This window comes from Heptranchias perlo, chromosome 23 (genome assembly GCF_035084215.1).
Source record: "Heptranchias perlo isolate sHepPer1 chromosome 23, sHepPer1.hap1, whole genome shotgun sequence".
Lineage (NCBI taxonomy): Eukaryota > Metazoa > Chordata > Chondrichthyes > Hexanchiformes > Hexanchidae > Heptranchias > Heptranchias perlo.
Window position 1 is genome coordinate 10,583,239 of NC_090347.1, and position 16,296 is coordinate 10,599,534.

The 16,296-nt window shown below is 40.5% G+C and overlaps 1 protein-coding gene across 4 annotated transcripts in view; it reads right to left on the minus strand.

Moving 5' to 3' along the window:
* The window catches only part of rnf213a (ring finger protein 213a), a 166,321-nt gene that overhangs the window by 95,197 nt on the left and 54,828 nt on the right, over nucleotides 1–16,296 (minus strand). For all 4 annotated transcript variants that reach the window (XM_068003995.1, XM_068003993.1, XM_068003996.1 and 1 more), the window contains 7 exons: nucleotides 15,155–15,314; nucleotides 14,616–14,774; nucleotides 5,951–6,049; nucleotides 4,896–5,018; nucleotides 4,603–4,792; nucleotides 434–607; nucleotides 178–315 (listed from right to left, as the gene is read on the minus strand). In XM_068003995.1, coding sequence (XP_067860096.1) covers nucleotides 178–315; nucleotides 434–607; nucleotides 4,603–4,792; nucleotides 4,896–5,018; nucleotides 5,951–6,049; nucleotides 14,616–14,774; nucleotides 15,155–15,314 — 1,043 coding nt within the window. The remainder of the gene's footprint in view (nucleotides 1–177; nucleotides 316–433; nucleotides 608–4,602; nucleotides 4,793–4,895; nucleotides 5,019–5,950; nucleotides 6,050–14,615; nucleotides 14,775–15,154; nucleotides 15,315–16,296) is intronic.

Here is a 16,296-nt window from a genome sequence, read left to right on the forward strand (position 1 = left end):
AGCCTGCTCCCACTGGCCAGTCACCAGAGACTAAGATCAGCCCATTAGCACACTTCATGCAAGATGTCTGCCCTCTGCTATTGCCTCTCCACACAGGACTGCTGAGGTTGGAGACCCTGAAACCCAGTCCTCAAGTTTTTTTTTAAGATTTAAATAAAGAGTTCAAAAAAGTGGTACCTTTCATGTCATTGATTTTTCTGCACATTTTCAAGAGACTGTCCATCCAATTTTTTTCCTCATTGAGTGCATCTAGTTCATTTTCTCGCCAAGTCAACACCTGATCCAGGTTTTTCACTTTGAATGGCCCATTTCGTTCTGCAAAAAAAACATTTGCATTAAAAAAAATTCAAAAAGTGTCCTTTAGGTATTTTCATATGCAAGTTTTTTGTGTGTTTTTTTTTTAAGTGTAACAGTTTATACAAAAACAACTTACTTGTGTCGTGCAGAGCTGTAAAGCTTTTCTTATTATTTAAAATCCACTCCAAATGTTTTACTCTTACGGAGCCATCTAGAAGTTTGCCCATCACATCAATGAATACGGAATCTGCCAATGCCATCAAATGTCTAGCTTCATATGTCAGCTGATCAATGAGCTTGCTATCCATTCCTATTCACACAAATATTGTATGAAATTATACCAGATGAAGGACAGAGACACAAAAATTAAGGTTGATTTCAATTTAAAACAATAAAATTAGCAGGACAATTCGGTAAAAATGAATGTGTTGGCACATTTAGTTTTGTTCAGGAATACTGCTACCTCAATTCCTATCTGAAGTTAAAATATAACACATGAAATACACATAAAACTGTTTAGACAACAGTTTTGCAGGCATTCGAAGATAAGGACAAGCATTTTGAAATTGATGCAGAGGTGCACAGGGAGCCTGGTGAGAACTAGGGTGATGAGCGTTCAGGGTTTTGAGCAAATAAGAGCACAGCACCAGATTTCTGATTAAGTTACAATTTATGGAGGGTGGAAGCAGGTTTGGAGAACGATAGAGAAGTTGAGCTTTGAAGTGATAAAAGTGGGGTTAGAGTCTCAGCAGCAGCACATAAGAGTTGGAGGTGGGCAATGTTTCAAAGGTGGAAGATGGTCTTGGTGAAAGAATGGATGTGGGGAAGAAATCTAAACTCCACAACCAGCACCAACAGCCTGAGCTTGAGGTGGCAATCAGGGTGGTTGATGTAGTTAAGAGAGGCACACAAGTGGAAAAAAAGCTAAAAAAGAACATCTTCGGTTTTGCCTACATTGAATTGGAAGAAATTTTGATTCATTCGAGACTTGATGTCAGACAGACAGTTGGATAGTTGAGAAATAGCTTTGAAAAGAGTGAGTGGAAAAGTTGCATGTCACCAGCACACACAAGGAACCTTGCTTGTGGATGATGTCACCAAGGGGCAGCATTTAGACAATGCTGAGATGGGTGACGAAGGATAGAACCCTCAGGTACACCAGTGGTGATATGCAGGCAAGAGAAGACACTCTACTAAGATACATTTAGTCATCCTTGGGATAAGTATTTTAAAAAGAGACTTTGCAGGAGGATAAGAGTGATCAATGATGTCAAAGGCAGCAGTTACATAGACACAGAATAAAAAGGGACAAAAAAGTAGTTACCATCACAGAAGAAGTCATTAGTGACTTTGACCAGACCAATCTGTTGTATGGGCAGGACAGAAACTAGCTTACAGTGACTCAAACGGAGTAGCAGAAGTGGGCACAGTACATCAAGGCAATGTATTCCAGGACTTTAAGAGGAAGGCAAAATTTGAGATAGGCAACGTTTAAGGCAGGTTTCTCAGGAGGGGTTGATGACAGCTAGTTGAAAGAGGTAAGGATGATACCAAAGGATAGAGATAGATTGATGATTGTGACAAGCGGAAGGCAAGTGGATGAAAAGTTGGAATGTGTGAGTCAAGGGAGCAGATGGTCATCTTCAAGAACAAGATGGTGAGAAATAGGAGGTAATGGGAGAGAATTCTGGAATAAGACTAGAGATGGGGATGATTTGGAAGAGGGAAGGAGCAAGGGATTGGAGCCAAGGGATAGGGGGAAGATGGCTTCAATTTTGGATATAAGTCAACCATAAGTTCTTCAGACATAAGGGGTAACTAAAGTAGTAGACGGGGAATGTCTACGGATGTAGTTTATGTGGACTTTCAGAAGGCATGCAATAAGGTTCCATATAGAAGACTGTTAGCTAATTGAAGGCAAATTATTGACCTGGTTAGGAGATTGGTTAGGCGGTAGAAGACAGAGAGTAGGGATATTGGGTATGTACTTGAATTGGAAGGAAGTGATGAGTGACGTCCCACGACGATCAACTATTCACTATATTTATTAATGACATTGATGGTAACACTAGAGAGCCAAGTATCCAAGTTTGCCGATGACAAAGATTGGTGGCATAGTTAAGTAGTGTAGATTGGAGTACAAAATTACAAAGAGACATTGATGGATTAAGTGAGTGGGCAAAACTGTGGCAGATGGATTTTGGCGCAGGTAAGTGTGAGGTCATACATTTTGGACCAAAAAAGGATAGATCTGAGTATTTCTTAAATGGTGAAAAGCTAGGAACAGTGGAGGTCCAAAAGATTTAGGGATCTATGTACACAGATCACTAAAACGTAGTCAGGTACAAAAAATAATCAAAAAGGCTAATGGAATGTAAGCCTTTAAAATTAGAGGGCTGGAATATAAAGGGGAGGAAGTTGCTATAGCTATACAAAGCCCTGGTTAGACCGCATCTGGAGTATTGTGTACAGGTCTGGGCTCTGCACCTTAGAAAAGATATAATGGCCTTGGGAGAAGTGCAGAGGAGATTCACCAAAATGTTACCAGGGCTCCAAGGGTTAGATTATGAGGAGAGATTACATAAACTAGGCTTGTATTCCCTGGAATACAGAAAGTTATGGGGTGACTTAATTGAGGTTTTTAGGATTTTGAAAGGAATTGATAAGGTAGAGATAAACTTTTTCCGCTGGTGGGGGAGTGTAGGACAAGGGGACGTAAGCTTAAAATCAGAGACAGGCCATTCAGGAGAGAAGTTAGGAAACACCTCTTCATGCAAAGGGTGGTAGAAATATGGAACTCTCTCCCACAAAAAGAAGTAAAAATTAGTTCAATTAATAATTTTAAATCGGAGATCGATAGATTTTTGCTAGTCAAGGGTATTAAGGGATATGGAGCCATGGCGGGTAAATGGAGTCAGAGTACAGATCAGCCATCATCTCACTGAATGGCGAAACAGGCTCTAGGGGCTGAATGGCCTACTCCTGTTCCTAGGTTTCAATTTTGCGCTCCCAGTATGCAAGGCTCCCCACTAGAAACTCAAAGTCAAAACATTATCCCATAGGAATGCGATAAGATGGAGGAAGGAGATGACAATGCAGGAAACAGTTGACAATGGAGAATAGAAGAACTAGCTCCCACGAGCAGAATTGGCATTAGTGTGACTGTGAACAGCTGAAGTAAAGAACACCGGCCATTCCACAAAATACCTGAAAAGGGGAAATCACAATTCTAGATTTTAAAAATCTCTTACATATATCAGGTGCCCTGTGGCTCACAAGTAGGATCTGCCCTGTACACCGTCAATTTTAACAGCCAGGGCACAAAGCAAGGGTAAAGGCCATCCATGATTACTTAGAATCATAGAATAGTTACAAGCAAAGGAGGCCATTCGGCCCACCGAGACTGTGACAATTCTTTCTAAGAGCAATTCAGTTAATCCTATTCCACCACTCTTTCCCTGTAGCTCTGCAAATTTTTTCCCTTCAAGTATTTATCCAATTCCTTTTTAAAAGCCACGATTGAATCTGCTTCCACCACTCTTTCAGCCAGCGCAGTCCAGATCATAATTACTCGCTGCGTAAAAAAGTTTTACCTCTTGTCGCCTTGGTTTCTTTTGCCAATCACCGTAAATCTGTCCCCTCTGGTTCTCGACCCTTCCGCCAATGGGAACAGTTTCTCTTTATTTACTTTATCTACACCCTTCATGATTTTGAACACTTCTATCAAATCTCCTCTCAACCTTCTCTGCTCTAAGGAGAACAAACCCAACTTCTCCAGTCCGTCCACGTAACTGAAGTCCCTCATCCCTGGAACCATTCCAATAAATCTTTTTTGCACCCTCTCTAAGGCCTTGACATCCTTCTTATAGTGCCGTGCCCAGAATTGGACACAATACTCTAGCTGTGGCCAAACCAGTGTTTCATAAAGATTCAACATAACTTCCTTGCTTTTGTACTCTATGCCTCTATTTATAAAGCCCAAGATCCCGTATGCTTTTTTAACCGCTTTCTCAATCTATCCTGCCATCTTCAAAGGTTTGTGCACATATACCCCCAGGTATCTCTGTTCCTGCACCCCCTTTAGAATTGTACCATTTAGTTTATATTGCCTCTCCTCATTCTTGCTGCCAAAATGTATCACTTCTTACTTATCTGCGTTAAATTTCATCTGCCATGTGTCCGCCCATTCCACCAGCCTGTCTAAGTCCTTTTGAAGTCTATTACTATCCTCCTCACTGTTTACTACCCTTCCCAGTTTTGTACTTGTTTTTAAGTAAATTAAACAAACCAAAATTGTTGCCATACCTTGCAATTTAAAGATAGTTTTTGCAGCTGACCAATCAAGTAAATGGCGGACAACTGAATCACAATCTTCTGAAAAGCTTCCATCATGGTCTTTATGCCAGGATTTTTCAATTATTGTTGATAACAATTTTCCAAATCTGCTCAAATCGTAATGAATCAATTTATCTAAAAGTTGAGCCTCAGACTTGTCCTAGAAGGGGTAAAATATAAATGTAATGTGCAAAGTATGAGCCAGTCTTTGAAAGATTCAAATACTAACCATATTTTTAAGAACTGTTATATACTGCTGATACCTGACATATAGAATGGACGGCATCAAGTGCACAGTTCTCAAAACGTTTTGCAACCAAAGGCTGCAAGCTGCTTAACTCTTCAATCTCTTTGCAGTAGATTTCTATCTGCTGGTGCGGTGTCTCCTGATGAAAAGAAAAGGAATATTATTTATTTTTGTCTCACTCAATCTGGAATAGGATTGCAAAAACACAAAAGATGGATAAATGGCAATTCATGCTAACCAAGTCCCTGTATAACATTTGAGAATATTTCAGCTCTCAAGAATCTGCACAACAAAGTGGGTGCGACATGGATAATGCATTCCTCCAAAAAAGAATTAAGAGCCTGCTAACTTTTCAGGAACAGTTCCCCAATTCTATTCCTTCCAATCAATAAATATTATATAAACTGTTTCCAACAGATTAATCAGGACAGCTGGTGTTCTGCGAAGCTGATGTAAATGTTACTCATCAGCAAGTACTAACAAATCACACAAGAGCATGAATATGAAGTGCAAGACTTCTGCACAGTTAAGATTCTTTCCCTTTCCAAGTATGTGCTTTAACCATGCAGAGTTCTCACAATGGCTCCGTAGCTAAATGTACGCATGTGATATGCTACAAAGTCATACAAACCAGGAATGCCTCAGGTTGAATCCTTGGTCTGTGTTGAGTTACCTGGCCTCTGTCAGTGCAACACGACAATAAGCCACAGGGTTTCCTAGGCTAGGAAGGGGATTTTCTTTTAATTAAATCAGCCAGCATTTTGATTCCAATTTCTACCTAGTGACACTGTTGGGAAGTGCATGAGAAATATCAGCTGAGAATAGGGTCCGGTTTCATGTTATGCTCCCTCCCTTCTCATTACAATTGAATAGCCTGACAACATTCTTTGTTCATGCTTGCACCTGGGCAAGATAACAGAGGGCTACTGGCACTAATGGAATTTTACCCAAGCATTAGTCACTGTTAAGGAAAGGAGGGGAGAAAATTGGAGAAGATAATTATGCAAGTTTAGCAAACTATCTTAACAACATTCGTACATTTGACCTGCATTTAGATAGCTGATACACTACCTGCTTTATCCGCCCTTCCAGATCACTCAAGAGTCCTTCACTCCAAATGGAAGCCCATTCTTTATCTCCAAAGTCTAAGGTTATAAGCGTGACCCACACCTTTTGTAAATGAGTAAATAGAGAATGCTTAATTCAAATATAGCTTTATTTTGCAAATGTTTAAAAACAAGTCACTGCAAAGTAAATCACTGAGTGACAACAGACTGCGTAACCAAGAGGGCATGTTATCATGCAACAACTTGCATTTATATAACATCTTTAATGTAAAATGTGCCAAGGCATTTCACAGAGGTGTAAGGGAAAAAATGGACACTGAGGCAAAGTAGGAGATGTTAGGAGGGAGTGATCCAAAGCTTGGTCAAAGAGGTGAATTTTAAGGAGGATCTTAAAAAAGGAGGAAGGTGTCAGGGTTTAGGGAGAGAATTCCAGAGCGTAGGGCATAGGCAGCTAAAGTCACGGCCAACGATGGTGAAGCAAAGGGAGCCCAGAGTCAGTAACAGAATGTTTGTGTGTGTGTGTGGGGTGGGGGGGGGGGGGGGGGGGGGGTGAGTGAGTGACAGAAATAGAGAGGAGAGAGGCCAAGAAGGGATTTAAACATGAGGATGAGAACATTAAATTTGAAGTATTGAAGGATTGGGACCCAACTTACGTCAGTAACACTGGACAAACAGGGGGCTCTAGGGGGGGAGGAGCTAAATACGATTAAAATCACTAAGGAATTGGTACTCAGTAAATTAATGGGACTCAAGGCGGATAAATCCCCTGGACCTGATGGCTTACATCCTAGGGTCTTGAGGGAAGTGGCAGTAGGGATTGTGGATGCTTTGGTAATAATTTTCCAAAATTCTCTGGACTCGGCAAAGGTCCCGGCAGATTGGAAAACTGCCAATGTAACACCCTTATTTAAAAAGGGTAGTAGGCAGAAGGCTGGAAATTATAGACCAGTTAGCCTAACATCTGTGGTGGGTAAAATTTTGGAGTCTATTATTAAGGAGACAGTAACAGAACATTTGGATAAACATAATTTAATAGGACAAAGTCAGCATGGCTTTACTAAGGGGAAGTCATGTCTGACAAATTTGCTTGAGTTCTTTGAGGATATAACGTACAGGGTGGATAAAGGGGAACCAGTGGACGTAGTGTGTTTGGACTTCCAGAAAGCATTCGACAAGATGCCACATAAAAGACTATTGCTCAAGATAAAGAATCACTGGATTGGGGGTAATATTCTGGCATGGGTGGAGGATTGGTTATCTAACAGGAAGCAGAGAGTTGGGATAAATGGTACATTCTCGGACTGGCAACCTGTAGCCAGTGGTGTTCCGCAGGGGTCGGTGCTGGGTCCCCAACTCTTTACAATCTATATTAACGATTTGGAGGAGGGGACCGAGTGTAACATATCAAAGTTTGCAGATGATACAAAGATGGGAGGGAAAGTAGAGAGTGAGGAGGACATAAAAAACCTACAAGGGGATATAGACAGGCTGGGTGAGTGGGTGGAGATTTGGCAGATGCAATACAATATTGGAAAATGTGAGGTTATGCACTATGGCAGGAAAAATCGGAGAGCAAGTTATTATCTTAATGGCGAGAAACTGGAAAGTACTGCAGTAAAAAGGGATCTGGGGGTCCTGGTGCAAGAAAATCAAAAAGTTAGTTCGCAGGTGCAGCAGGTGATCAAGAAGGCCAACGGAATGTTGGCGTTTATTGCTAGGGGGATAGAATATAAAAACAGGGAGGTATTGCTGCAGTTATATAAGGTATTGGTGAGACCGCACCTGGAACACGGCATACAGTTTTGGTCTCCATACTTAAGAAAAGACATTCTTGCTCTCGAGGCAGTACAAAGAAGGTTCACTTGGTTAATCCCGGGGATGAGGGGGTGGACATATGAGGAGAGGTTGAGTAGATTGGGACTCTACTCATTGGAGTTCAGAAGAATGAGAGGCGATCTTATTGAAACATATAAGATTGTGAAGGGGCTTGATCGGGTGGATGCGGTAAGGATGTTCCCAATAATGGGTGAAACTAGAACTGGGGGGCATAATCTTAGAATAAGCGGCTGCTCTTTCAAAACTGAGATGAGGAGAAACTTCTTCACTCAGAGGGTAGTAGGTCTGTGGAATTTGCTGCCCCAGGAAGCTGTGGAGGCTACATCATTAAATAAATTTAAAACAGAAATAGACAGTTTCCTAGAAGTAAAGGGAATTAGGGGTTACGGGGAGCGGGCAGGAAATTGGACATGAATTTAGATTTGAGGTTAGGATCAGATCAGCCATGATCTTATTGAATGGTGGAGCAGGCTCAAAGGGCCGATTGGCCTACTCCTGCTCCTATTTCTTATGTTCTTAGAACAGGGGTAATGCTGAAGGAAATGATACAGACAGCAGAGTTTTGAATGAGCTGAAGTTTTTGGAGGTTGGATTTGGGAAGCCAGCCAGAATAGCATTGAAATACTTCAGTCTGGAGGTGACAAAGGCACGGAGGACAGGGTTTCAGTAGCAGATGGACTAAGATAGTGGTAGAGGCAGGAAGTAGAAGTAGGCAGTCTTTGTGATGGAGACAACATGGGGCTGGATGCTCAGCTCGGGATTGGATAGGATGCAGAAGTTGCAAGGCAGTGGAGGAGTCAAAAAGTGTTGGAGAAGGTTGGATGACATTAGTGTATGTGTAGAAGCAGACCTCACGTCTGTGGTTGATGATGCCAAAGGGGAGCGTGTAGGTGAGGAAGAGGAAGGCTTAAGGATGAATCTTTGGGGGACTTTCGAGGTGACAGTGTAGATGTGGGAACAAAAGCCATTGGTAGAGATCGTCTGGTTACAATCAGATAGGTAAGAACCAAAAGAACAGTCCCACCAAGCTGGACAATGAACAAGAGACACCGGAGGAGGATGGTATGGTTGTCAACGGCTGCGAAGAGGTTCGAGGAGGGATAATGCAGCACTATCACAGTCAAGTGAATGATGCAGCCCAATATCAAATTGTTTTGCACTGAATTGCAACTTACAAGTGTTACATATCTTACTTAAGCCACAAACTGTATAGTTTTGGGGTTCAAATTTTCCAAACAAAATTATTTTATACCTGCACCATTTGTATTGAATGCATTGTAGCAGAGGCAGGAGAACACATAGCTTAACACAGGTCTGATAGTGAGGGAAATGAGTATAGGACACTCTAGTCAACATCAGGCTTCATTTTGATGTAGGCAGTGTAGAACAGCTCAGCTGAAGGGTACCCTTTGTGGGCAGATAGAAAGAGAATGGTCGATAAGAGATGGTCTTGGAAGAAGTCAAAATATTCAGTGATTATGTGACAGATGACAATTATATAGACTGAAGAGCAGATAGGAGGAACAGGTTAAGAGCAGTGCAAAGACAAGAATACTATCAATCAGAAACAGAGCAACATAATAGCCACGCATCGAATATGAACCATACAACTCTATCTAGATATAGAATCATACAAATTTTATGCATGAGACGACCATTCAGCCCATTGTGCCTCAGCCAGCTCGCTAAAAGAGCTATCAACCAAATCCCATTTCCCTGTCCTTCCCTATATTCTTTGCATTTTTAATTTTTCAAGAAGCTACCCACTTCTCTTGTAAAAAGCTAATATGGATTCTGCTTCCACCACTGTTTGTGGTAGCCATGATGTGGAGATGCCGGTGATGGACTGGGGTTAACAATTGTAAACAATTTTACAACACCAAGTTATAGTCCAACGATTTTATTTTTAATCCCACAAGCTTTCGGGGGCTTTCCCCTTCCTCAGGCAGTGTGGAAAAGACAATTTCGAATCCTTTGCATTTTAAGATCACAGAACAAAGCCTGGTGATTACTGCCCGTTGCCAAGGCAATCACAGTGAGCAGACAGAGAGGTGTCATCTAAAAGGCCACTGAATATACAACCCCGGCATCACCTTAGTGAATCTCTTCTACACCTTCTCGATGGCCTTTACAACAATGATTTGTATTGGTTTGGTATCACTGCTTTGCTTTTGTGCTCAATAAACTATTTATAAATTTAGGATCCCATATGCATTGTTTTATAGTTTCATCAACTTGTCCTCCCACTTTTAAATATTTGTGTAACTGAGCCCCTAAGTCTCTGATTCCTTACTCTTCTTAAAATTTTACCATTTAGTGTATATATTCTCTTCTTCATCCCAATCACCTTATATTTCTCCATATTAAACTTCATCTGACGTCAATGGCCCAATCTATTAATTTGTCTATGTCTTCATGTGGCTTCTTCAAAATTGGATCATTTATAAATATTAAAAAGTACAATGGTCCCAACACGGACCCCTGGAGGACACCACTGTTTACATCCTTCAAGTGCAAAAAAAATCCAATAATCACTTTTGTTTTCTGTCCTTTAACCAGCTTCCTATCCATGCAGTGTCACTCCCTATAATACCATGTGCCTTCTATGCAGCACCTTACCAAATGCTTTTTGAAAATCCATATACACAACATCAACTCCATTTCCTTTATCAACAAGCTCAATTAAATTTGTCAGACACAAACTGATTTTTACAAATCCATGCTGGCTGTCCTTAATTAAGCCATGTCCTTTCATGTATTAATTCTATCCTGTATTATGGGCTTTAGAAACTTACCAGTGAATGTTAGTCTGACAGTTTCCCGGTTTACTCCTTTCTATCTTTTAGAGCACAGATGTGCATTCGCAACCCTTCAGTCCTCCAGCACAACTTCCATAATGAAAAATGTTTGAAAGATTTTAAATCAGAGTCTTTTTGTTCTGACTTCTTTGGCACTCTAGGATAAATGCCACCGGGTCCCGGTGCTGTCCCCACTTGGACTTCCATCAATATTTTCAGTACTATTTCCTTATCTATAGTTATCCACCAGGAATATTTGCAGGGCTTCTCCTGATTTCCCACTGTAACTTCGGCGGAAACCCTGCAAAAATGGCACAAGTGTTTTCATGCCATTTCTCCCGGATTTCCACTCTGGATCTCCTAAGATTTCCGTGAAAACTCTACTCCATCTTACCTAAATGCTTCACTTCCTTCTCTTGTACCCTTTCATTCCCAGTACCACACTCTATGGTAACCAAGGCAGAGTACTCATTTAATGTCTCCATCAGTCATACCTTTTTTTTTAAAAACTTTTGTACATTTATAAAAATACTTCACTATTTCTCTTACCAATCTTTCTTCTTACCTTCCCTTGGTCTTTCTAATCTCTTTTTTTGCCTAACTGCTTTATTCTTTTCTTTTGTATTATTAGCCCCAGATATGCCTCTTTTTAAGTCTCATTTTCATTTTGCTACACAGCCAAGAAACTCCAGCTTTTGCTGCATGCCCTTTACTTTTTGTGTGAATTTGTCTCGTCTGTAGCCTAATCATCTTCTGTTTCAACATTTTCCTTTGTTTGTGCACTGTTTTACTTAGCAATTTCTTTATGGGCTCGGGATGTGGGCAATGCTAGCAAAGCTGCATTTATGGCCATATGTAGTTGCCCTGAGATGGCGGTGGTTTTGTCCTTCTCCTTGAACCATTATGGTCCTTATGCTGATGGAGCTCCCACAATGGAGTTAAGTAGGAAATTCAAGGATTTTGACCTAGCAACAGTTGTATATGTCGAAGTCAGGATGGTGAGACTTTTTTAAAAATTCGTTCATGAGATGTGGGCGTCGCTGGCAAGGCCAGCATTTATCGCCCATTCCTAATTGCCCTTGAGAAGGTGATGGTGAGCTGCCTTCTTGAACCACTGCAGTCCTTGTGGTGAAGGTTCTCCCAAGTGCTATTAGGAAGGGAGTTCTAGGATTTTGACCCAGCGACGACGAAGGAACTGCGATATATTTCCAAGTCAGGATGGTGTGTGACTTGGAGGGGAATGTGCAGGTGGTGTTGTTCCCATGTGCCTGCTGCCCTTGTCCTTCTGGTGGTAGAGGTCATGGGTTTGGGAGGTGCTGTCAAAGAAGCCTTGGCGAATTACTGCAGTGCATCCCGTAGATGGTACACACTGCAGCCATGGTGTAGGGAGTGCATGTTTAGGGTGGTGGGTGGGGTGCCAATCAAGCAGGCTACTTTGTCCTGGCAACTCTTGGGACACTCTCCTGGCAACTTGGCTAATATTTATCTGTTAACCAACATTGCTAAAAAAGATCATCTAGTTATTACCCCATTGCTGTTTGTGAGACCTTGCAGTGTGCAAATTGGCTGCCATCTTTACCTACACTACAATAGTGACCACACTTCAAAAGTATTTAATTAGCCATGATAAGCCTTGGGACTGAGGGAGTGCTGCATTGAAGCAATTGCCATCTTTTAGATGAGGCATAACACCGAAGCCCCATCTGCCCTCTCAGGTGGATGTAAAAGATCCCATGACATTATTCGAAGAAGAGCAGTTGTCCTGGTATCCTGGCTGACATTTATTTGTCCGCTAACACACCAAAAAACAGATCATCCGGTCATTTATCTCACTGCAATTTGTGAGAACTTGCTATGCACACATTGGCTGCCACGTTTGCCTACATTAGAACAGTGACTACACTTTGGAAGAACTTCATTGGCTATGACTCACCTTGGGACATCCTGAGGATGTGAAAGGCTCTAAATTCAAGTTCTTTCTATATCTCTCCCTCCATTTTCTTTCCACTATTCAGTGTTCTAGAAATGTACTTTCAATAGAGTAACAATTCCCTTCCTATTTCTTAACTCTGAACCAATAAATTCAGTTTTTGCACCATCCCCTACATTTTCCCTATGTTTTAGTGCTATAACAGAATCTTTGATTTACACTGCCGTTTCTCTTCCCTTTTTTCTTACTCTATCCCTCTTGAATATTATGTAAACAGGAATGTTCAACTTCCAGTACTGCCCTAGCCTAAGCCAAGTCTTTATTAATGCTGTTGTATCATAACCCCCAATAGCAATTTGTGCCTTTTGCGCATCAATTTTATTCAAGGTACTTTGTGCACTTACATACGTACAACTCAACAATTCCCCCCCTTCCTCCACACGCATTTGGCAATCTTACTCATTTCACACTCTTTTCTCCTTTTGATCTGTTTTTCTCTTATCTTTCGTACACCGCTAGTCCCTTTTGCTCCCCTTTCTAGTTCCTCATTTTGCTTTCTCCACCCCCCACCCCACCCCACCTTACCCTTGCCATATTAGTTTAAACCCTCCCCTGCAGCACTAGTCTCCTAGCTATGACATTGGTTCAGCTGAAACCTGTCCATGTCACTTCTGCCCTAGAACTGGTCTCAATGTTGCAGGAATTTGAACTCTTTCCTTTTATACCAGTTCTCCAGCCATGCATTTAACACCCTTATTTTACTATTCCTATGCTGACCAGCACATGGCATCAGGAGTAATCAAGGGATTACTACCCTCAAGATGCTACTTGTTAATCTATCTCCTAATTTCAGAAACTCCCTTTGCAAGACGCTAATTCTGTTATTGGTTCCGACATGAACTTCCAGCTGCCTCCCATTCCTGTCTAAAATCTTTTCCACCTGCTCTATGATATTCCTTACCTTGGCACCTAGGAGGCAACACATCATTCAGGACTCTCAGTTGCAACTGCAAAAGCTCCAGTCTACTCCCTTGATTATGGTACCCCCTATTACTACTGTGTTTCTTCACTTGAATCTTCACTCTTTGGTAACCACATGCTTCATGGCGCCGTGGTTTTACTCATGGTTGACCTCTTCCAAATTGTCACCGTCACAGGTATCTGTAGGTCAATTCAACACTCCCAAAGATCTCTGCATTGCCCCCTCTCTACACTCCTACCTCAATGGATGATCACCCATTTTTCTTCCTCATTAACTCTCTCCTCTGCCTGTGGAGTGATCACCTCCTGTAACGGGTAAGGAGCAGTGCAGATGATCAGTATTTTTTTAATAGACAACCTGCCCTCCCATTCTTTATTCCCTCTGCTCTGCCCTTTGGGCAAACACAGGGCATCCACTTATCATGGCTGAGCTGTCCTGTCAGGCAGTGCAGACCTGACCCTATGGCTTACCAGCCTTGCACAGAGCATAGGACTGCTGGCACGTTGCAGACTGTAAAATCTGGTATACAAGTCACACCTATGCACTTGACCTTCTCCTCAAACTCAATCACAAGCACGGAGACACTTGATCCATGTGTGGTCATCCTAGACTGACCACATTGCACAGCTACCACACATCATGGAGTCAGCTGTCCTTGAGGGTTTTGGTTAAAGATTCAATAAACTCAAACACAATAACAGAACAGTTTAATCCATCAAGTATAATTTTATGCTAACTGCACCTCAAGGCTGAACTCCCACTGAGGCTAAAGTTCACACTCTCCTGGCCTCTCTCAGCTCAAAATTAATCTCTTTTAATCTCAGATTTATATTGTCTTACTTACACAACAGCCCAACTTCTACAGAAAAAAAAGCTGCCACTTATGTAACCATTAATTAACCTATTACTGGCTCAAACCAATTCAGTTAAGGTACCAAATAAACAAGTTTAAATAGTTCCTAATATTGAACAGTTAAAATGAAGCAAATTAAATTCAAAACACAACAAATTAGTAAGTTACAATTTTAGCATTTATGTCCCAATCACTCCCATTGAGGCTAAGCCCCATACTTCACTGCTCAAGATATATGTTAGTTTCGGTACTATTACAAAACTGCCTTACCTGGAGTTCAGATCGATTGATTGAAGTACCAAATTCAAATAGTTTTGTTTTAAGGACATCTTTTAGCCAACTTCTTGTCATTGTCAAAGTCATTTGTAAGAATGTTTCAGTGCTTGGCATCATTGGGGCTTCCTCATTTTGAGATTTCTCACCCGCGACCTAAGTTTTAAAAAAAATCTTCATTGTTTTCCCCCTTAAGGATTGAGTTAAAGCACTATCGTAATAAGTGCATGAATCAGAGGTAGCCAGTCAAAATCTAATTGTTATTTTATTTTACATTATATTATACTATCTTATATATTTTAGTTTAGTAATAATGACCTGCTCTCCATCCTATACAACTTTTAAAAATATCATAAAAGTTTCTAGTTTTCCACATCATCTAGTTTTAGATAGAATACCAAACATTGCACCCAAATAAGTTTAAGGAAATCACTTTAATTATAAAACATAAATATCCAATTATGTTAAATTTCAATGAATTTGAATCGAAAGTTATTATATTGGCTGTTTCACACGCGTTTTTGTTTTACTGATACCTTCAATGAAGATTTTTTAAATTCAGCAAGCTTGCTAATTAACCCAACAGAAATGGCGATGATTTCTATAAACCGCAATGCTTTTAGACATTTACAAATGCTTTCATGGATTTTCAAACTGGTCTTCATGCATGCTTCTACACGTTCATCATCGAGATCCCTAGAAGTGGAAATATATTGAAATTAATTTCTCTTCACAACAAAATACACAAAAAATACATCTGCAATTATCACTATAATGTAAAACATGAAAGACCAATTGATTCAAAACTTGCAACTCTCTGTCAGTGACCAGATACATATTTTAGATTCAAAGAATACTAATAGAAAAAAAATGGTAATACACTGCAATGTGCAATGAATGTATGGGGGACTATTAAATCAAGGGCTTTAAATCAATTAACACCCAACATTACCACACTGAAATCTAAAGTGGGCAGAATGAAAATCAGAACATGGTGAAAGGGGGCACCTAATTGTTACATTTCATGTCAGTGCTTTGCTCACATTGTACTTTATCCCACTTCACCCAAAGAAATGCAATATATACACACCCACATTCCTATACACTGATTGTGTGTGTATATATATATATAAAAAAAAACACATTGTATATTATATATGTATAAAATTATACACACACAATCTCCCTCAAAAATTAAAACATCAATGTCTGTTTACAAAACAAAGAATTGATGGCTATATTTTGGCAAAACATCCTCGATTCTGTTGCCAACACTTTCTCCCACTCTGATTTGCTGCGTCTGGAGTAAACATTGATCATTCTTCAAAGCTGCAATGCCTAAAATGCTGTATTTGAAAATATTATCATATTTAAACCAAAATTCAGTTCTCTATACTGTTACAAGTTTTTTTCACTTTTTGACTTGCATAAGAAGTGTTCTCCAAATGTTATAACTAGTTTTGGTACAACCTGAGTTAATTCAGCCACTGCCTTTGAGAGGGACAATAAATGCCCATTATTGTGGAATGGCTTCCTGCATCTGCTTTCTCTCTCAATCTGCTCGGCTCTCAGTTCCAAAGTACGCTAAAACCATTATTATATTGCAAGGCGTGCATGTCAAGTAACATTAGAATTGACAAGAGGGGAACTAAAATGTGAGAAAGATTTAAAAGTAAAT